Source organism: Plectropomus leopardus, chromosome 4 (assembly GCF_026936395.1).
Source record: "Plectropomus leopardus strain MGB_pleo_1.0 chromosome 4, ASM2693639v1, whole genome shotgun sequence".
In the NCBI taxonomy this organism is placed as follows: Eukaryota; Metazoa; Chordata; class Actinopteri; order Perciformes; family Serranidae; genus Plectropomus; species Plectropomus leopardus.
The window spans coordinates 3327665-3351434 of record NC_142179.1 but is presented as its reverse complement, the minus strand read 5'-3'; the positions used below and the strand labels follow the sequence as shown (position 1 = coordinate 3351434).

At 40.1% G+C, this 23770-nt stretch overlaps 1 protein-coding gene across 1 annotated transcript in view; it reads right to left on the bottom strand.

Moving 5' to 3' along the window:
* Positions 1–23770, bottom strand: part of fras1 (Fraser extracellular matrix complex subunit 1) — a 313566-nt gene that overhangs the window by 156114 nt on the left and 133682 nt on the right. Inside the window, exons 14-17 of the mRNA XM_088076327.1 lie at positions 6778–6921; positions 3786–3926; positions 3547–3687; positions 2829–2996 (exon numbers count right to left, since the gene is read on the bottom strand). Of these exons, the coding sequence (XP_087932453.1) occupies positions 2829–2996; positions 3547–3687; positions 3786–3926; positions 6778–6921 (594 nt within the window). The remainder of the gene's footprint in view (positions 1–2828; positions 2997–3546; positions 3688–3785; positions 3927–6777; positions 6922–23770) is intronic.

Below are 23770 nucleotides of genomic sequence, written 5' to 3'. Positions count from 1 at the left end.
TCATCAATGCACAGAATACTCTGACCAGCGCAAACCAATGCCCGCCATTTTTAAACAGCCAAGCGATTGCAGCGGCCGCAGTTCTGTATCTATCGCCGTGGTCGCTCAAGGAGGTGCAAACATTCCTCACCTTGCTGGCCGCCGAGCGTATCCAGTGAATGTGAGTCTGTGCGTATGTATGTGTGTAATGGAAAACGACTCCCAGAAAAGAGCACGATACCTAAGGCGAGTAGAGTAAGGTAGAGTAGAGTAGAGAAGAGCAGAGCCGGTACCATGTGTTCATGGTTTAAAATTAAAACCAGAATTAAATATGACTCCCAGATTTTTTGCCTCTTGGCTCACGTTTATCCAAGTGCGTTTATTTTGGATGCCAGTTTCTCTGTCTCCATAGCAACAACTCTCTGTACTTCTTTTCTGATTTTTATTTTAGACTCATTTTATTAGCTGAATATAATTTGAACAACATTAAAATTTGAGAGAGGATAGTGGATAATGGCCTGAGCTTTACTGGGACCAAATTCATAATAAATATGACACAATGCACAGATGACTCAGTCAGTGAGTAGGCCTATGTGTGTGACATGCGCACATTAAGCAGCAGTGACTCGCTTTCCGACACTGAAACTTCGTGAGGATGAAGACCTGGGTATGTGTCATTAACCGCCAGAATGTAAATGAGACGTACTCTAGCTTGACAAGAACAAATATCTGCTGTCAGTGACGATAAGCAAACACGTCATCGGTGGACAGACCTGACCAGCAGATTTCGCAACACAATGCCTGAGTATTGCAACAGGTGATGTGCCTTATGGAGCTACTGGCAACTTCAAAGTCATAAATCCCTGTTTTCAAAGCATTCATTATTTCTGTACATCCACAAAAATTTGTTTAAAACATTAAAACAGCTTTAAATTTTTGTGCAGTCTGCATGTTGACTTGTTAAGGACTCAAAACTCAAAGTTTAGGACAAGATCTGACTTGGGAATTTTTGGTCTCTCAATTTGCAACTTTATTTTAACAGCGTAGATGTAAAATCTGACTTGCAAAGCAAAAACCTCACAGCTATATTTGTAACAGCTATATTTTATGAGACACTGAGAAATAATGCGGTGCTGCTGATAGGAGCGCCACATCAGAAATCAGCCATCAAGGTCATTTACAGGCTGGATATAGTGATGCAAGAGTCATAAACTAGCAATTACTTGTGAAGGACAACAATACAATTACCACAGCATGACTGAAAACAAGGCTTTCAATGCTGAGTACTTAGAAAAAGGAAAGATGAGAAGCGCCTTTGAATAGACTGACTGCAACATTCTTCTTCTCTGATATCAGCATCACCTCAATGTTCAGCATCTCGCATTATCAAAACTACTCAAAAGTCTCTCTGTGTCAAGTAAACACCAAAAACTTCAACTTCAGTGCAAACAGCAGCTTTGGCAGCGTGGGCTTTATCACATTTCAGGTAACAGCAGCTCCAGCAGATGAAAAGTGAGCTGAGAGGGAGAAAGTAGAGCCGAACAAAACGCCAGCGTTGGCGAATGACTTGGCTGCGCTGGAGGAAGACACAGCAGGTAGAACAAATACCCTCCTCTCTGCCAAATACCGAACGCAGTATGGTCAGTGGGTACAAAGACTGAGCAGGGAGGTAAGACGAAAGCACAGCCGTGATTATGGTAAATGGAAAGAATTTCACAGGACGAGGAACGAGGGAGGTAAAGAAAACTGATTACAGTCTTTTCATCTTCCTCTTCCTTTTCGATGTCGTCTCGCTTCATTTTAAAAAACAAAAAATACCTCCTGGCATTCTGGCAAGGAGGTAATAGCTGCAGTGGAGTGTTTCTGTTCGTGTGTGTGTGTGTGTGTGTGTTGGTAGGTGGGTGATAATTATTCTCACTTGACAGACTATCCCTTGAAACTTGAAACCCACCTTAAAAATTAGCCCATTACACGCACAATTTCACACTCACAAACAACCTAATCAGGTGTCTCCACACACGCACACCTTCCTTCTCCAAACAGAGATAATCTATTCAACAGACTACAAGCACCAAATTTCTGCCCAAACTTTTAGCACTGTGCCAAAATTACCATCACAGTTACGTTTTTGACCTACTGCATGTTGCTATAACACTTGCAGTCTTCTCTATAGCTTCTACACCGAAAAACATTTCAGTCACTGACAGGTGAAATGAATGATATTGATCATCTTGTTATAATGCAGTGTTATTGCTGGGAGTCTTTCTATTGTAAGATTTCCCAAACACACTTCAAACATAATAAATGGACTTGAAATGAAAAGATTTTTTTTATCATTGATTACTCTATTAATTATATTCAGATTAAGCAACTAATTGTTTCATCTATAAACTGTCCAAAGGTGAAAGCAACTATTAATTGCAATTTGCGAAAGTCTAAAATTAAGTCTTTTACCTTTAAAAGGTAGGGAACTCAAACTCAAACTAACAATTCAAAACATTTTGATATTTTTATTCAATTAATCACTTCACATTCATACAACTATTGTCCATGAACTTAAGGTGAATTGTCTGATTATTGCCTAATTATTTCAGCATAATTAGCCCTTTGCATGAATAAATGCATGATTTGCATGATTCCTTTTGTTTTGTCAGAACTTTTCCTTCTTTTTTTTTGCATCCTTTCACTTGAACAAATGGCATTATGTGTAGTGATTACCTGTTCTGTTTTGAAACCCAAAGCGAGTGATGGCTGGCTTGCCAATTAGCTTGGCACGTTGATGGCCATGATCAAAAAACAGCAGGGACACTGATCCTCCCGAATAAAGACAGAAGCTAAACCTTACTCACCTCTGCATGTCTGCATGTGATCCAGGAAGCTGTGTGCAGGACATCCGGCTGTGCAGACGCCGTGCTGCAGGTGACTGGACGACGGCAGGAGGGCTTCCTCTGGTTTCAGGCAGCGGAGGCAGTCTGACGCCAACGGTCCCACGCAGGAGCGACAGGAGGGGTGACAGTCTGAAAGCAGAGGAGATGAAGGTCAAAGGGCAGACTGACAGTGGTAGAAATGTACAAAGTGAAATCGTGTAAATATCACAGATTTGCCTCGTGGTTTGGTGGGAATGGGGAGGATTTCATGCTGTGTTCCTGTTGTGAATATACAGTGTGTGAACTTGTTAAAATACAATAAAAATATTGAAGGGAAATGTTGTCAGCGGGCTTTTATTTTGAGAAGACAACAGAAGGTTGAGTAAAACAGATACATTTGTATTTCTTCGTGCCTGCACCATAAGGCAGTGCAACTGTAGTGAAAGGTGGAATAACGTCAATAATGTCTTTTTTTGCTGACAACCACCTGCGTCACACAAAAAAAAAAATCAGAAAGCCTCCTATTTTCTCGGTATTCTGCAGCTTAGCAGCAGTCAAGGAGCGCCTGAGCGGCGCCGCTCACACCAGCAGTTAGGCTGCTCTAACCTGTTAACACGGGCACAGAAATATTTAACCCAGCAGGTTCCACAGCGCTGCTCATGCAGGCAGAGCGGTCTGTGAGTTAGATTTAAGCTCTTACTGTGGCAGGTGCTGTCCTGGGAGTAGAGTCCCTCCCCACAGGCCTCCACACACTGACCCTGGTGGAGAAGGAGACCACCTGGACACAAGGTACACTGGGACACTGAGGGACCCCAACAGGAAGCGCAGGAGCTGTGGCACACTGAGGAGGAAAGAATGAAAATGAGGAAACAGTTTACTTAAAAGATTTAAGTAGATTATATTATAGTATATAGTAGATATTACTGCGTTGCAGCGTACCTCTGCATCTGCTGTGGTTGTCCAGGTAATGCTGAGCTGGACACTGGGAAATACATCTCCCATGATGCAAGGCGGCTCCTGGCAGACAGCTCATGCACTTGGGGTTGTCAGGGAAACAGGAGGCACAGGACGAATCGCAGGCTGTCAAATAAATAGATGTTAATGGCTTCTGGTCAGAATGATAAAACACTTCCTGCTGAAGCAAAATCTCTTCGCCAGAGTCGGAGAGATGCACCGAGTTTCCTCCACGGAAGTTAGTCCAACTTTTAGTTCTAATCGTTGTAAAGTATATTCACTTCCTGCTGTAGTTGTAGTTTTAAAAGTGATAAAAACTCTAGAAAAAGTTTTAGTTTGAAACAAGTAAGTAAGTAAAGTTTATTTGTATAGCACTTTTCAAAAAAAATATAATAGAAAGATAAAAATAATATAGGTGTGACAACCAGCACAGAGCTGATGAAGTTAAATCACAGCATCAACAAAACCAAATGAGGGCAGTCACACATCTACACACAAGGAATAAAACATGTAAAAGTTAACCCTTGAAACCAGAGCAAATTGGTTTGACTTCTTTCAAAAACATGGGGAGAACGCAACAAGCAACTCAACAAAACACGGTCCAAAAATTAGCAAGAAATTAGTAAAAAAGTCGAAAAAATCCCTTAAAAAGAAAAAGAAAAAACAACAGCAAGAAAAAAAAGAAAAAGAAAAGAAAAGAACTTAGAAACTGCTGAAGATATCATGCATATATGACCATTGCACTGCGATGATGATGATTATGTATTTATTTATTTATTGGTATGTATTTATTATTGACATGTATTTTGAAACATACTGTTCAGGTGATTGGTCACATGACTGTTCACAAAGGTATTTAAGACGGCGTCTCGCAGTATCAGTCGAAGTCTGATGAAGAGCTTTGTTGCTCGAAACGTCGCTTTGGTGCATTAAATAAGTGATAACCGGAGCCTGCAGTGCGCGAGCCAGAAAACTAAAGTAAACTTATCTCTATTCACATTTTAGGTTGCATGTGTGTGTGTGTGTGTGTGTGTGTGTGTGTGTGTGTGTGTGTGTGTGTGTGTGTTTTTGTGTGTGTGTGTGTGTGTGTGTGTGTGTGTAATTTGATACCACCATGACACTTTGACATGCACACATGCTCAAACAGATCTTTGTCTCCATTTAAATTAAGGCTGAAATCAGTGAAGAAGTCTTCCTACGGCATGCTGAAGGGGACAAAAAAAGGGGAAAGCTATCAAATCTAACTCAGCACGCCCCGAGGAGGAAAAGTGAGAAGATAAAAACCCTTCAGCTCTCTCCGGCTGTTGACATTTTCAACCACAGCTCAAAGCACAAACTGGCAAGTTCTAATGGATTTGACCTTCTTCCAGAAAGTTCCCCAGGTTTTTGACATTTTCTGAAAAAGGGCTCCTCACCGGGTGCTTCAACTCTTCCATTTAAGCTGGAGTTTAAGAAGAGTCTCCCCCTTCAACCCCTCCAGGTGGCTCTTACTGAAGAAAGAGCTTAGCTCCGTGCTGCTAAGTTCACCATCGCCCCGAGGGAAGCCTATTCTTACTCCTCTTCATCTTAACACTCAAAAATAGAAACCATCCATATTCATACAGGACCTCCTTATTCCACGGGCCTCTGAATCCTCATTAGTGCCAGAGAGAACTGCTAATTATTGTATTTTTAAAAAAATGTTTGTTTGCTAACTCTGACTACTGCTGACTTCATCATTTGGCACCACATAGAGTGGCTGCTCTACAGGGATGCTTCAAAAAACACACAAAAAACAAAAAACAAGCCCAAACAAACCCTCACCTCCAGATGACCGCTAACAATAAACCTCTTATTGTCTCAGACTGTGTTTTCTGATTACCGCCTCGGCACGCTCTGTGTCATCTAATTTGTCTGTTTAAATATCATCTTTCACTCCTCCTCAAGCAGCGAGCACTTTTCAGACGGATGACTGCAGTTTGCTCTCACCTCTCCAACTTTTAAGTGTCAGACATGTGGTATCCTCTGTAAATGCTTGTTTAAAGCAAACGGTGCGTTATTTTTTCCACATACGTATTTCCAGACATTTGAAGGTTTTAGAATTCAAAGGGCATCTTTGGTTGTTTGTTGCTCCATTTTCCTTGTTTTTCTTTAATGGATAAAAGCCAAACATGCAGACAAAATGCAGTCACATTCAGATATTTTTGTGTGCAGCAAAAATTACATTTAATGGCAGATCTGCAATTTGAGGGTTCTCAGGTAATCAAAAGTAAAGACTTGTGCCATTTGGCACAGACATTTAACAATCATACTTTCTATTATAGAAGAAACAGACAGACCAATTACTGCACCCACAGCAGCAGAATAAAATAGAGCCAAATGTGATGCAGAAGCAGTGAGGGTCTTGTTTTCTAAGTCAATTTAATATGTTTATGTCCATTTTCTTTCCCTGATTTCAGACAGAATGTTAACTCATTACCCTCCATTTCCATCCTCAGTCTGATGTCGCGTCCACTCTTACAAATTTCCAGGGGGAGGGGGATTTTGATTTTTCCTAACTATTTAGTGGAGACCAACACATCTGCCTGAATAAAACGTTATTTTAAGTCCACATTGATGTATCGTCATGGCAACGTGCTGGTTTTGTATGTGCGTGGACCAGTGATTTGATTAAAATGCAGTGACTCGACTCAAGATGTAATGTTTAGTTGTGCGACCCACAAGACACAAAATCAGTTTCAATAAGCTCAAATGTGATTGATTTTTGGGTTTTGAAAAAAAACAGAACAGGGTCCTAAATAGAACCGATTTCCATCCTCATCCCTGCTTGGGGACCAGCTCCGGTTAAGAACCAGTGCCTGAGGGGAACAGTTGAGTAATTTCATCTTATTCCTAAAATCCAAATCCCAAAAGCAAAAACCTGCTGCAGCCTTATAAGCATCAGAGACACTGCAGCTGTTTTTCTACACAGCAGTATGGAAAATAAGTGTTAACTTACCGTAGCAGACGCCTTCTTGAGTGTAGAAACCGACTCCACAGTCAGAAACACATTCCCCGTCTTTGAGCAAAGCAGCCTGGTCCGAACACGACGCACAGTCCTGCTGACCCGGCCCCCGGCACTCTGAGCAGGACTCATGACAGCCTGGTGGAAAGAAGAGAGAAACTTTAATGTCTGGAGTAAAATCATCTGAAGGCCAGTACATATGTTGCATTGTTTGTGCCCTTGAATCCATTGTTCTCTATGTAGAAGCACAAAAGTGAGAGCGACGCCGTGATGGCAAACGTTCATAAGTGTAATAACCCGGCTCTTGCGCCAGGACAAATATGGGAGACAAGGTTAGGGAGGGAAGTTATACGCACATCACGTGGTCGCAACACTATCAAAAAACAGCGTACATGAGGAAAGAGATAACGGCTGCAAACTTACTCTGTGCTACACCAGTGTATTTAAGACATTTCGATCCTGCCAAAATGTTGAATGAATCTGCAATCATAATAAACAGAACCTGAGGAGTGGGGTGTTTGTCACTGTATGTGTTTCCAGTGCAGTGTGGCAATGCTGTAAAATGCACAAAATAAGGAAAAAGGGAACCAAAGATGAACTCGGAGCTGATACATCACCATGGGGAGGGTGCCTGTTAGGGCGTTGCAGAGCCCAGATTTAGAGTCTAGGAGCATCGGGACCAGGCGCCACCAGAAAGGCCTGATTACTGGCCAGTCCCAGACTCTAATCAGTTCAACACACACTGATACTGCTCTTTGCAACAGTTGCACCAGGAGACAAATAAAGGTCAAGTTTTGGAAAACAGCAATGCGCATGTCATGTCACCAATCGCAGCTGGTACATATCTTTCCTTCAATCTACGGCAAATATGGAGGAGAACTTAAGGTAGACACGAGAGTCGCCCCAGCACCTGGTCTTGAGTTTTCCAAGCGGTTTTTGTTGTGTTTTAGCCCACTTACTACACGTTACTTAAACCTTATATTACAGACGGCCAGTGCCCCCCCCCCCAAGACCTGACGACCCCCTGAATAGTCAAATCAATTTTAGTTTGTTTTAAATAAAGCGCCAAATCAAAACAGACGTCATCTTAGGCCAGTTTACAAAGAGAGTAGGTCTAGACCGTGTTTTCTTTTTATTAAATAAACTAAATATGCTTGTATTATTTAACTTCACACCCTACTGTGTCACTGTCAATTCTCTGCTCACACACACACACACGCACACACACACACACACACACACACACACACACACACACGTGCGCACACACTTACAGACAGAGAGTAGAGCAGAGCAGAGATTCTACACGTATTACATTAAACGTATTGCAAAGCACCGCTGCTTTTGCGAGCGACACGTAACCGAACAAAGACCGACAGTCTGAAAGCCAACGAGTAAATCTTTAATGGAGAGACATCGATCCCAAGCGTCGGAAAAACAGGCAAAAATATCTGCTTTTTTAGACACACACAACATGAAACTAGCAACAGTGGTGAGGATGCAAACGTGCTAAAGAACACAACAGCACCTGCTCTCCTGCTGAAACTGATCACCTGACATTCAGCAGAGGACTCACCACAGGAGGACACGCTCTGAGGAAATACTCCTCCTGGCTCTACGAGACTGAACTTGGTAAATAAATACATTTAAATAAATAAATAAGTTAAAGATGAATAAAGTATATAGAAAATAAATGGGTAATTATATACATTTTCTTTGTTGGTTGGTAAAAGGAGCTGCAGGGAGGAGTCGAAGTCTAAACTTAGGGGTGTTTGGGACTTATAGATGTTTCTTCCTTTGCTGCGAGCAGCCATTTTCATCGTTTTCCCTACAGTGTGGAAGTCATCATACTGTAGTGTGAGAAGCTTTCCAAATCAACTGCACTTAGAGCTCCGTTACAACACAACAACAACGTCACTTTGTCGACCACGAAAGAAAACAACTTAGTGATGGATTATTGAATATCAGGCCCAGTTCTAACCTCTGCCTGAAAGGTTTGAAAAAAGCTCGACATCTTTACATCCTATTACACTTTGCACATCACGGAAACTTTTTAAGGTTGTAAAATAATAAAAGAGGTCATCGGGATTGTACAGCACGTAAATTACAATCTGTGTGTTTGTGTGTGTGTGTGTGTGTGTGTGTGTGGTCTCCACAGCTGCCATTACCACAGGTATTTTATGAGCCCCGGTAAAAACAGCTTGAACAACACTGACAAGAGTGAAGACAAACTGTTTGAGCAGGAGGCTGAGCTGAGGTGAGCTATGTGGGGAGTCAGTGTAAAAGTTTAACAGCGTGCCTGCTGTGTGAGTGTGTTTATGTGCAGTATGTGGTGTGTGTGTGTGTGTGTGTGTGTGTGTGTGAGAGAGAGAGAGAGAAAGAGAGCTAGAATAAAAGAAATAAAGACACAATAAAGTAAGAAAGCACACAAACTCAGTCTAATTATTTCAGTAAACAGATCTTTTTTGGTGTATTTGTATTGTATTTCTTTGCATACGCCTGTACACTCATCTGTCTGTGTGTGTGAGTTTGTGTGTGTGTAGGTGATCACACAGAGGCTCGAAAAAATCTATTTCAACACCAACTGGTATGACAACACATGATTTCCCAGCGGCCCACAGACCAAAGCCAGAAGCCACAGAAAAAGAGACAAAAACAATCTATAAGGGAAACACAGGAGTGCTGCGACAGCTCTGGCTCTGATACAGCTGACAGCACTGTTTACCTCACAACCTACACCAGATTTCTGATGAACATTCACAAGCTGCTGCTGATTTGTGTCTAAAGCACATTAAGGAACCCTTTTAGAGGGTAAAAAATGGGCAACACAAAAAAGGGTTCCATGTGGATCGCCATCACAAACATTTTGTGTCGGAACATTGATATGATGCTTATTTTGATCTTTTTAAAAAAATTTTTTTTACATGGTCCTAGAAGCTGTTCCTGTTATCTAAATAGAGTTCATGGGTCCATTCGATGTTCCTAAATCATCCAAAACAATGTGTTCCTTTCTTAAAGAACCCGGAGATGTTGAAGGTTTGCAAGCGCTTCAAAAATCCACTTATCATTCCTGAAAAAGGTTGTTCTGAGACTTTTGCTGCATGGAAATACACTTAATCCTTCAAACCTGAACAAGTTGGCTTCATTTCATACAAAAACATGAAAAGAAGGCTATAAGCAACAAGAAACAGTTAAAATGAGCAAGAAACTAATAAAAGAAAAATACCTTAAAATAATAAAAAAAAAAAAAAGAATAAAATGACAAAGAAAGTGCTCAAAAAGATTAAAAACCTGTTGGTTTTTTTTAGCATTTTGGTAAGCAATGCAAATGATTTGCATTCATTTCTGACACCGGTCCTCCACACAAATTTGCATCTAGTATCAAATATAAAAGGTTACATCCAGTATAAAACACTTTTTACCTACTTAACCCTTTGAAAACTGAGCAAATTGGTTCGATTACTTTGGAAAACATGGGGGAATAGGCAATAGTCAACTTTACAAGAAGTGTACCACGAAAAATTAGCAAAAGGTGACAAAGAGGGCCCATAAATGTTCCTTGTGGAACTCCAAAGTACTCATGAACTCTGACAGTTCATCCATTAACCCTATGTTGAATTTACTTGTAATTAAGAGCCCTCTGCTGTGCAACTCACCAGAGTCTCTGTAGCTGTCTGACTCAAAAGTGTCTTTTATATTTAGCAGAAGAACTTTAAAGCTGTTCAACACATTTTAATAAAATTTGGTGTAAAGTTAGGACATGTGCCCTAGAAAAACTGATGATTTTTTTGGTGTTAATAGCACCACAACAAGAGTATTTGCGAAGGGCACACTGTCTTTTCACAAACTCCTACATACAGGCTGTTTCTGATGAGTTTTTGAACATTTTCAACAGCTACATCTTACTTATCCTGGAAATAGTTGAAAAAAGCTTCCTTGTGGAACTCCAACGGACTCATAAACCCTGACAGTTTTTCGAACCTTTAGCTGAATTTACTTAAATATGCTATATAAATGAAACTACACTGTCTCTGAGATCTACAAGGTCTTGTAGTAGCAACTTTTGATAATCCCTTTGGTTCTCTGGAAGTTTTTATCTTTAAAAGTGTGAAACACTCTGCTCCAAATTAAATATATATTGCACGCTCTCCTTTGCATTTATATGAATACAAGTGTGGTATGAACAGAGACATGTAGGTGAAAATAGGTAGTGAATGAGGTCAAAGGTTAAGAGGTGAAAGGACATAGATTAGTGAAAGGCAAAGGTAAAGACAGGTTGAGGAAGGGAAGTGAGTTAAAGTCAGAATGCATAAAAAGTGAGCAAAACACTTCAGGACGAGGGCACGCTCACCCGAGGAGAGTGTAATTAATTTAATCAGCACCATTTAAAAAATGCTGATGAAATCTCTCTCAGTTAACAGAGGACGCAAGAAGTTAGCCAAATATGTTATCGCAAAAAGTTTTTGGAAAGCAGCATCAGATAAATCTCCTGATCCCTCCCTGCTCTTCCAAAACATATTTTCCAGGTAACAAAATTCATATCTTTCTCACTCTCTCAGCAGGCTTCTCTTTATCATCTAAAAAACACACATTACCAGGAACACAACACACCTGTCCTGTTTAATCACACACACACACACACACACACACACACACACACACACACACACACACACACACACACACACACACACACACACACACACACACACACACAGAGCAATTTCTCCCACTGCCACAAACACTTTACTCTCGACAGGGTTATGTAATCTGAGGCACATTTAATACGTTTTATTTCCCTCGTTGTTGTTTAGCTATTTTTATTCTCCTGCATGCTGAGCTTCGGTGTCACTGAAATTGCTGCTGTGCAGCTCAGATTTTTTGTTTTTGTCTGTGACAAAGTTGTTTGTCTTTTGATTTAGTAAAATAACTTAAAAACTGTTCAACACACTTTGTTAACATTTGGTGTAAAGAATCGATTATTTTTTGTTGGTTGAAGTTTTGGTGGTTGAATAGTGCCACCATGAAGGTATCTGTAAAGGACACATCGTCTTTTCACAAACTCCTGAGTAACAGCTGTTTCTGAGGAGAAATTACCAGATTTTTTAATTTTATTTTTTCACATTTTCAACAGGTGCACTCTTAGGTCTTAGAAATTTGACTCAATCTTTATCAAATTTGGTTTGTAACATATTTCAGAGTGACTAAATGAGTGGCCTATTTGAGATTTTGAGAACTTTTACGAAACCTGCATGTGCAGACGTACCAAATTTAGATGATACATCAGCTCAGAGTGATCGATGGCGTTTCATCTCGTTTCAAAAAAACCCACCATAGCATAGCAAATCTAGCTCCAAAACAGAATAAAACCCATGGACCTCCATGTTAAAAGGCCCAACTTTACAGCAGAAATAATCATTTTTCCATCCTGGTACAATAAACTGTTTTGTTCTCTTCGCCTAATTTCATTCATGACAACTTTCCAGGTGATTTTTTTTAATAACTCACCCACTGACATTTTATTAAGGCCCAAAACTACGTATATTTAAGGACAGACTGCTTTAGTGACAGGCTGTCTGTTGGCGGGTTTACATTAACCCTGTTATTGCGCAAATTGAAAATTGCAAATAAAAGCCTGTCCCATGCAGATGCCTGTCTCAAATATAAGTGTTTTGAGGTCAATGATTTAACCAAATAATAGCCTGGGCTATTAAATGAAGTTTTACGGTATGTGAATAGAAACTGGCGCCTGCCGCCTTTAAATTAAGACTCACAAGTCTCCCAGAAGAGAAACTTGGAGAAACCAACAACGGTTCAAGTTTATGTAAATGCCCTGTGACCGGCGGGAGCAACAACCCAGAGACACATGATGCTCATGTTTTGATTTCCTTTGGGAAAATCCTGGCTGCTATCATAATCAGTCTGATTGCAGACTTTATATACTGAAATGCAAATTAAGATCCAGATGTGGATTAAAATGTATACCCACTTTCTACTATAAAAATAACCAGTTTTGAGAGTTGTGTTGCAGAGGGAGAGATATGGGCTTTCTTATTGTGACACGGTTTAATTTGGGTTTTGTTTATCTCATCCAAACAGATTGTGTGTCTTTTCTATTTTTTTATTTTGTAACATTTTCTCTCACAAAGAATACAGTTACTGCATCTCCATCCAGCTTTACACATTCCCATCGCCGCTGTGTATTCAGCATCAGTAAGGGGCAATATCGGTGCTGCAAACAGACTGTCTGCAAAAATGGAGATTTGTATTATAAGATGCATTGTATCTCCTTACATGTGGTGTATTATGCAGGCGATGCAGTATTGATCATAGTCTGTTCTGTGTCATGTGATTTAGAAAGTGTGAAAAATAGAATGACATTTTGTCAATAATGTTTTTCACCCTGTACTTTTCAATAGATAACAATGTAATTTCTTTGTTGGTGTCTTTTCCCTTTTCTTTCCTCTTCACATTCAGGGTGAAACATTGCCACCAACCAGCAGCAAAATAGAGTATTACACAGTTTTTTCAGTGAGCTGATGAATACTGTATCAAATCAAATTTTTTTGAAAAAACATAGTAAAACACTGTAAATCTTGATGCTTTTTGAAGAAAATGTTACACTGTAATCCTCACATTCTACTGTAAATGAGAATAATACATTTTACTTTAATATACTGTTGTTGTAATTTACGTTAGTGACCCTGTAAAATAACTGTAGGAAGCAGGCAACTAAACTACTAACAGTAGTTCATCGCATTTTTATGGGAAAATTTGCTACAGTAAAAACTGCTGTAAAAGTACAGCCAAATTCTCAGTGAAACAGTAAAACGCCATAAATCTTGGTGCTTTCTGGAGCTAACGTTCACTGTAAACCTCACATCCCTCTGTAGGATTCTGTGATAAAATTTAACGTAAATATTCTGACGACGTAATTTTTGTTGGTGACACTAAAATAACAGTAGGATGCTGCCAGTAGTTTACTGTAATTTTACAAGAAAATTTGTCACATTGTGTCTTTTCGTTCAACACAAGATTTAAATCTCTGACAGTAGGTGATTTAAATGATCACACTGATAGTTTTGCACATTTCAGCCCATCAACTACAAATCATATCCTATCTATAAAACAGCCACTGGCTTCATTTTACATGACGTGACATGAAAATCAGCTGGAAGAGGCTTATTAACAAGTTATCTATTACAGCGAATATGTGTTTCTTTATTTATGGTCAAATTCAGCAAGTGAGTAGTGTAGAAAGTGCAAAAAATGTTTTACTTCTTGGTACATCAAGTGCCTGTGGGACACTCTAACTTCCAAAATTCAACAGTCAGCATCTAAAAATCATTGCACACATCACTCTCAAACGTCTGCCTTTTCCTAAAGAACTCGAAACCACCGAGAGTTCTCGCCCCGTGCAGCTGGCGAGCCAGTCGACAAAGATGTAACTTGGTCAAAATTAAAGGCGAGTTCAGCAAAAGTTCTCTGTGATTGATTACCTATCTCAGGCAGGTTTCATGTCTCTGCAAGTTAATTTTCATATTGCTCCGACATGCATGCAAACTAGTGGCTGCCTGGGAGGGGGGGAAATCAATCTAAATTTTTATATTAACTTCTGAAATATGGATGGCAGTAAAGTGTACGCGATTTGTGGTTAGAGGGCTAAAACTGTTCCTGTCAGTTGCAATAAGTCAACTGCAAAGGATTTAAACGAATGACAAACTCAAAGGACATCCGAAGCTTACAGAGGAGTAAAGATTTTTCTTCAGTTTTCAGTGAAAAGGGTTAAAGTTTCCAGTGAATGCTGGAACCTGTCCTCCGATGTGACAGGTTGACTGACAGGTGAAATAGTTTCCTGGCCCACTTTTCAGTTTTTGTGCTCCTCAGCTACTTCCTATTTCATTGCCATCATTTCTCCGTCTATCTTCTCTCTCGTAGCGTCTCAAGTTGTGCCCCATCTTTCTCCCTCTCCTCCCATAATGCTCTTTTCTCTTTGTCCCAGCCTTCTTCTCGCCTCCTCTACCCCTCTGGCCTCTCTCCAGTTTCACATTTCTTGTCATCTCTCTTTCTCTGTGTGAGTGTCTCTGTTTCTCTCAAGCCTTTGTTTAATCTGTTTAATTTTAATGTCCGTCTTTACAGCTGACCTCTTCTGCTTCTTCTTCTCAGAGTGCTGAAGATCAGAGAGGGTCCCTGATACCTTCTCTCCAAAATGAGATGATACTGTTCACCGTCCTGCTGGATAACTCACTCAGTCTATCCCAACCGAATCGCCAGAATAATGTTAGCATCGTGTGTATCTACAATGCAAGTATGTGTTACATTTGTACATTTCATAAATAGCAGATATGCTGAAACTTTACATTTGCTTGTGTTTAAATTTTCAGTTTATATATTGTGGCCATGCTTTGGTTAGGTTTAGGCACAACAATACTTGGTCTGGGTTGCAAAAACATCATGTTTTAGCTTAAAATAACCATTTTGATCACTGTAAACAAGGCTAAGCGTGTTTCCAACTATCATTCAAAAACAGACCCGGTTTTGTCACGAGAAACACGGCTGCATGTGTGAAACTTTCTTTAAAAAGATCAGCTTTTATTGTTACAAATGCATGTCAATACCTTTCATTAAAAAAGATGTTTTTCTTGTTACAAGCACAACTGAACACATTCCCAACCTTTCTTAAAACAGACCTGCTTTTGTCGCTATTAACATGGCTAGACATGTCCAAAACTCTTCAGATGCACTTTTACTGCTACAAACACAGCTGGATGTGTCCCAAATTTCATTAAAAAGGAAAACCTCTGTTGCTACAGACATGGCTGGATGTGTCCTGAACTTTAGTCACATCAGGCCTGCTTTTATCGCTATAAATACAAAGACGTGTCCCAAACTCTCACTAAAAAAAACAACACACTTTAAAAAAAACACCAGTTTTAGCTACAAACACAGCTGAACAAGTCAAGAACTCTGGTTAAAAACACAGCTGGATATGTCCTAATTTTTTGTTAAGAAAGACCCGCTTGTGTCACTACAAACAACACTGGACCCGTCCAAAAGGAGACCCGCTTTTATTGTTACAAACACAGCTGAAATGTCCCAAACTCTCATTAAAAAAGACCCGTTTTTTTGTGACAACAACCTGCAACAACCCTAACCCCTAAACAAAACCTGATCCATGTGATCAAAATGTTCTCACTGCCCCTCTCAGCAAAATATACGCTGGACATTTTCAAACTTTGATTCTTGCAGATGAAGCAAAAAAGCAAAACATGCATCTATAGGCATTCTGTAAAATATGGGACCACAATTTATATGAGTGGGTCACTCCATACACACACACACACACACACACACATACAGTACACACACACACCCACCTCTCTCCAAAAGTGGTTATGGCCAACAAGAGGATTACATGTCCTTTACCTTGCCCCTCGCAGGAAAGCAATTTATTTTTCTGCGCAGCCTGAAGTGCTAAGTTATCAGCGGTTGTAATCCTAGCAGGCCAGTTGCCAAAAACCTCCTCTAAAGCCTACTCTGCATAAACCAGGGGAGGCTGAGATGAATGCACAGTCACACTGTGCGGCGGATAATCTTCGCTCTCTGTCCCTCTGGGACGGGCGGGGGGCACGCGATTATTACTGCGCTGCCGCGGTTCACGGCCCCCCCGAACCTTGAGTGATAAAAATGAGATGGGATGAGAGATACAGCAATTAAACCGAGCGAGCAGACAGCGGCTTTGCAAAGAGGAAAAAGAAGTGAAATAAATAAATAAGTGACATTAATAAATAAAAAGGGAGTTCTGTTACTGGAGTGACTGTATGAGAATGATTTTTCTGCCACTGACTCATTCCCTGTCAATCAGCTACAAGATTTTGTTTAACTTTTAGATTTGGTTCAAACTGAGAGTAAATGCTATTTAAGACCAAAAATAATACACTCTAAAATAATTTCACTGGCTTTTGACTGACTGATGTTAGGCAGATAGGCACTTTCAGGGTTCAATATCATGAGATATATAAGTCCCAGAGCTAAGCAAGTTGGTGGGGGATCAGACAAAATGGTGCACTACAGTTTCAAATATGTAGGTGGGTTTCCATCAGGCCGAGGTGGTATTTCAAGCCATGTTTCACAAAACTGCAATGGAAACACTTTTCTTTCTGATTTTATAGGCAACACGCTTGTCAGTGGGAACGGCAGTCACCTGAAACATAAAGATATGCTAAAATACAGTTTTTGATTGATGTTGTGCCAAATTTTAGGGACTCTACATCATCAAATGCCATCATATGACAATCCAAGGTTGCATTTGGCGATGTGGACTAGTCCTAGTGCAGTAAAAAAAAAATGTAAGTAAAAATGGAGTCCATATTTATGCATATAAGGTGCAAGTTCCTTTGAATGTGTCTTTATTTTTTTTGACATGCAGCAAAATGCCAAAGACTCTGAGCCACTGGGCAGCCCATTCTTTCTTTAAAATTAGCAAGACATGAGGCTTTTTATGCAAAAATTGAATTCTTTCTGATTTGACATCAAATGATGTCATTTGAGCAGCTGCACAGAGACATGGTTATGAGAACAATACAGCTACACAAAAATAACAAGCAACCACACAGTTCCTTTCTACTTCTCAACAGCATGACTCTTTCTTGGTAAAGCTGAACTGCATAATTTGCTCAGCAAGCATGCAGGACGAAGAAGAGATCTTCAACAATGGCTCAGTGAATAGGTCCACGCACTGAGGGACACATTAGAAAAGCACCAACATATGCTGTACAGATGGCTGCCACACTAAAAGTCAAACACTAAATTCAGGTAAGAGATACAGAAAAAAAAGTGACACAATCAAGCTAGTATTGACTAAATCTGTCTCGGCTGTCTTGAGATTTCACAGAGCAAAGACGACGAGTGCTGTGATAATCATTCCTAACAAAAACAGCCATCAGTGGTTTTCGAGTTCAGAGAATAAATCGAATATGACTCTCTCAAAAGCTTTTCCTCTTCTTTTCAGGTGAAATGTGAATGAGAGGTTACGACACAACAGCAGCGGAGTCATCATGAGTCAAAACGTTGCATCAAAGCCAACAGCGGTGTTTATTTTCAGAGATGTTCAGGGTAAAAATAGTGCCTTTTCATAGACTCTGCATACGTAGGAGACTTTATGAATAAAATCAAGATTTTTTTTCAGCACTGAAAGCAAGAAACTACCTCAGAAGGCCGATCAGCTTAATAAAAGTTAGTATTCTTGCTCCTAACTTCTTTTAGAATGAAAAAGGAGTTTGTATAAGTCAGGAAATTACAAGGGGAGAAACACAAAGAGGTGCCAGCTGCTCGCTCGATCACTGAAGCTATGAGCACAGAAATTGTGAGTAAAAATACACTTTGGTTCGTGTTACGTGTTGGTCACAATCTGTGGCAGACGGTACAGTTATGAGTATAGATGCACGATAATTATCGGACTGGTAATGGGACTTATGACGTCGGATAATAACATTTTTAAATAAATAGAACTGATAATAATAAGTATAAATTGCTTTGATTTCGCCCGTGTTGCCACGGTTTCACTCCTCCAGTACTGCACACACGACACAAAGTCTGAGACAAACTTTCCAACTGACCACCCAGTCAATTTATTTTACCTGGTGACTTCTTTGTGTCCATTAAATTCAGACGTTTTCCAATTAAACACAAGTAAACATCGAAAGCCACAAGTAACAAGCTGCCTTGCTGTGTGTGTGCGTATGTGTATGTGTGTGTGTTTTTGTGTTTAAAAGCCATTTACCCTCCAGGCAGAAGAAGAAGATTGACTCCTTTTTAGAAATGGAGCACTAATTGGCTCTGACACGCATAACAACCTAACTTTAAGCAATATATTTTGATGCCTAAACTGAACCAGACCATCACTTTACAGGTGGTCGACCAGAAAACATTCATGAGTTATTTTTACAGTAGTTTGATGCTTAGGTGTGAGGACCTGTTAACTGCACGAGTTAAAGTTTAAGATGTGCATCTGCAGAGATACTTAATCTTTTTATAATTTCTATCCTGGGCCTGCAGCATGTACGCAGTGTTTGCAGTAACCCTCTGATTTGGTCTTTGCAAACAGAAATGATTCACACCTTTATTTGCATACAGAGCGAAGAAGTGAGATCTGATCACAAGTGGTCACTCGGGATGCATGCGGAGACGCACTCTAATGCCAGGAGTGAAGAGACAGTCTTAGAGCTGTCCACTCGTGATCAGATCACCCAGAGTGCATGATAATGCAAGTCTGAACACACTCGAAACTACACTTTCTCCACCAATGACACGCACAGCATTGTGAGGATAGGGCTACAGGTAGGGATGGGTATCTGGGTGCTACTACTCTTACCGATACTGCTTATCAGTCCTGTACTTTAATGATACTCTTAACTGTTCATTTGGGGCTGTTCTTTAAGGGGAAATAAATGAAGAAAAGATATAACATTGCATTATTTTCTACATATGTAAGAGCAGTATAGAAGTTAACATTCTGCGAACGCATTTTTTGAACACATAACCATTACTGACTCTAACATACCTGAGGTGGGTGGGGAAACGGGAGATGAACTACGAGCTTGGCGGTTAAATATGATGCACTTTTGCAAAATGTTTCAATAATACTGAATATATATTGAATTATATTTAAGACTTTTTATTGCTAATAAAAGTAAAATTAATTAAATAAAAGAAAAAACATAACTGACATTAATTAATTAATAGGGACAATTTCGCCTAAATGGTTACGGCAACATAAAACACAGCTTTTTTGGTCAAGTTAAAACTCTAGGTGATCTACTTCAAATGCTGAAGAATGTAAAACTCTAGAGTGGAACACGTTTACAACAATGAGCATATTATGTGATAAAAGTATCCGTTTGGTTTGCCTTGAAAAAGTTAGTTCATTTTTCATAAAATTAGATGTGGCAAATCTACATGAGTGCTGTTGGTTCCTCTATCCTGATCCGCCTGACATTAAATGAAAAAAAAATATTTTCAAAAATAGATATTACCAGTTATTTTGAGATATCATGATGCAATGTCAGGAAAAACATTATTCATAAAAGCTTTCTCCGAATGTCTTGGCATTTAAAAGACTTTTGAAAGATTGATTTAAGACTCTGCAATACCAATTAAGACCTTATTTTTACATTAACAAAATTAAATGCCTTTTAAAAACTTTTAAGGATCTGCGGGAACGGTGCCAGCCGCTTAAGCACGTAGTAGACTGCCAGACTCCAGTTGAAGATTGAAGAGAGAAAATGCATAATAGACAAATTTCTTAATCTTGTTGCAAATTAGAGACAGAGTTGGTGAGATAAAAACTGTAAAAGATAACGTCATTTAAATAATCTAAACAAATGAGAAAAAATATGTCCTTCATTTCTTTAACATCAACAGTAGAAACGTAAAAACATCAGAGCTCATCAATACTCCAGTCTTTAACGATTCGGCACCAGTCGCCCATTTCATTGAAGGTTTTGGTACCCATCCCGAGTTACAGGTGGTTATTCTACAGTAAAACAGTAAAACAGGCCCTATAGTTTCTTCCCCTTCCATTTTTTTTCTGCATCCCTTCCTGACTTACTCAAACATCCAGTCTAGAGCTGCACAGTTTGTGCAACAAGCTAACTGTGTCTATCTCACAGGGCCATTAGAGACCGGAGGAAAAACTGAGGGAGAAGTGGGTTAAAGAGGACAGAAAAAAAAGCAGAGGGGAGGAAAGAAAAGAGAATAATATCTTCAGCACAACGCCTCCCATAATTATTAACAAGCTGGCTTTGAATACATGCACAAGCAGACGCAGTAAAGCCTTCAGTCATGAGCCGGCGGCATTAACTGAAAACCCACAGAGGCCCCCGGGGACGCGCCGGGCTCTGGGTGGTCCTGGTCCTCTGCCAAGAAATGCTACAATCCGTTGTAATTGTCTCCAGCACCTTCCAAACACCTAAAACACTAATAACTGCTGTCAGCTCTCATCTCTACCTCCCTTCACCTCTTTGCTCATTTCTTTCTTCTTTTTTTTCTCCCATAAACAAGCACTGGAATAGGAGTTCACTCAGGCTAAATCCGCACTAATAGCCTCGACCTAAGCACCTTCTGATTTACAGTCACAGTGACTGTGAGTCCCACTTTCCACTGCTGCTCCTTTTTTTTCCATCCTCGGGAGAAACTGATGGGAAAAAACCAAATGTGGCTGTGCTCTCATTATAGCCAGTTGGAGGTTAAAAGAAATGGTCTGCTGACTAGTTAGCTGAGGCACACAAGGGATCCGTGTTGTGAATTTGGCTCAGCAGAGCAGGATAGATGCACTGTGACCGCATGACGGGGGACTTTTTGCACAACAGCTGCCACCGTCTTAATGTGCATTTACTGTGCAACATTTCAGAATGAAGTATCTGCAGTATTAATGCAGGAGAGATGTAAGATTAATGCATGACAGGGGAATTCCACAATGGATCCTGCCAGCGTATATGGCACCAAAGCGGGGCAGAGGCAGCGCAAATGCATGAGGTGGGATTTCCACAATGGGTTTGTACACAAGCTAGCAGTGTATACAGTACATTAAGCTGGATGGATGCAGGCGAGTTAAAACAAAGCCGGCTTTCTGCGGCGGCTGCTGCTGTGTATCGTATTCTGTATCCTTTTTGAGGCCGTCCAAGGAGCCGGTGCACTGAGGAGGTCTGAAATTCCAATCCTCCTGACAATATTCATTAAGGTGTGAAATTGAGCTGCAGAACTGGACAGTAATCACACTGTGGTTACTCTCTGCACTCTCGCCCACCCCCCACCTCTCTCTCTTTTTATTCCCACCCGTCAACCCCAGGAGTCACAGCAGGTCTTCCCCACTCGATGGAGGCACTTGGCTAAACTGTTCAGAGTACATTAGCGTGCCCACAGGGGTTTAGCTCACTGAGCTGCTGGTTTTATTTATTGGTCCGTGCTTCAGAGTGCTGGGAGAACTTTGGGGTGGATTGGCTGAGTAACAGTCAATGCAGACGGCCATTGTTGTATATTTATACTGCATTAGCACTGTGTATTACTACAGAAACTAAGATAAGTGTCATCAATTCCAACATGTTCTCTTCCAAACTATGTCAACTTATGACGTTTTAGGTATCCATCTGCATCAGCTGTTTATGCCGTTACCGTAATATCAACAAATGCACATGGTGGAATAACACAGCACGGTCCTTACGTTCACACAACAGCACAAGGCAACCAACGCCGCCGTCATGATGGTTAGTATTTGGCAAAAAAAAGACTCGAGTATAAAAGTCAGCTGACCCATTCACCTCCCGATCCCGTGGCTGGCTGTGTTCTCAAGTGACGCTGCCCGTGCGCGTTGCATATGTACATACCTGGTGCCGTCTGCTGTTTTATAATAACAATGTCAACGGTTCTGTCTGAGCACATCTGATGCCATCAAACAGCGTGATAAACAAAGTGCTTAAATGCAGGAAACACTCTTTAAAATCACATTTACACTTTGTTCACCATCAGAGCACATAGTCTAATGCCAGAATCAGAGTGCAGAGTATGAGCCCAAACCAGGGTCGGGCCAGATCAAGGCCAAAAGGTTGGTTTATTTTGGAAAAAAAAGAAACTTAAAGGTAAAGTTTTGATCTTGAATTATAAAAAAAATCAACATTAACAAACAACATTAAAAAAAAAGATCTAAATCTTAAAACATAAAATCTGCAACTGAAGAAATATGACCACATGTATTAAATAAGTGGAAATTAAAAATAAAGAATTCATTTAAAAATAAAGAATTTATTCAAAAGAAGAACAGAATTAAATCAAAATTACATTTAAATTTACATTTTAATACACTTACTTTTATTTTAAAATGTTTTTGATTTTTTATACACTTCAAGATCAAGCCTTGAGCTTTCAGTTTCAAAATGTATTTTTTCAATCAGTTTTTTTTTTTTCAAATTAACAAACCTTTTGGCCTTGTCTGACTCCATAAGCACAGACCTTTTTTTAAGCCTCTTACCAAAAACCCATTTACAAAACCCACTGACTTTGAGACAAGGTAACTGGGATTGCTGAAACTCATTTTTGTGTTTCAGGACTCATTTCTGTCTTTGACATTCAGTCCTTTTCATCAAAGAGAAAGGAGATTAATCAGGTTTTTCAGTGCAGAAATCCCCAGGAAGATCTCATCTGCCTACACGTAGTCGACTGACCAATAAGCAGGACTTGCTCCTGTATTGACAATAGTGTGATCCCTCAACAGCTTCCCACTCACAAATTGAGTCAGAGGTTTTGCTACTGAGAATAAATCTAGCTCTCTGCAGTGGTGGGTGAATGTTTTGCTCCTGTGCCATCCCTGCACCCCCTGATTTTTTACCCTTCACTCTGTTTTCATCATTTTTAAAATGTGCCAGTTGTGCCTCGAACATAGCTTGAAATTAGCTGCTGTCTCAGGGACCCAAGACACTCTAAATAAATAAGGTGGATTTGACAATACAGCCTTTGTTTTTGAAAGGGAGTTCCTGGCAGAGACTTTGTGTTTTTGTCCTCTGGGTGTCGAGTGATTGACAGGAGGCAGAGAGTGCAGCTTCATGTGGCAGCGATGATATTAAAACACACTCAGCTTCAGATGATTGAAATACCAACAAAACAGAAAACTTAAGCCAAATTAAGACTCTGGGATTTACAAGTCCCTCCATTTAATTTTCAATTCCAAATCAGTTTTCAAGTGCTAATTGGTTTTTTATAATGTGCGCAGACACCAAGAGGGTAACAGGAAAGAGAGGGACAAATATTGGCAAAAATGTTAAATAAAAAAGCGAGAGACAGAAATTCCAAGCACTCCCTGCACCCGCTTTAAAAGACAGCAGAACTTTTCCGAAACAGTTCTGCCGGGGAGATTGAGCAGCGTTCAACAAGCACGCGATGAAAAGGACTTCCCAGCACAAGTTACAAAACTGACGCAATCAAACTTGGACCCCAG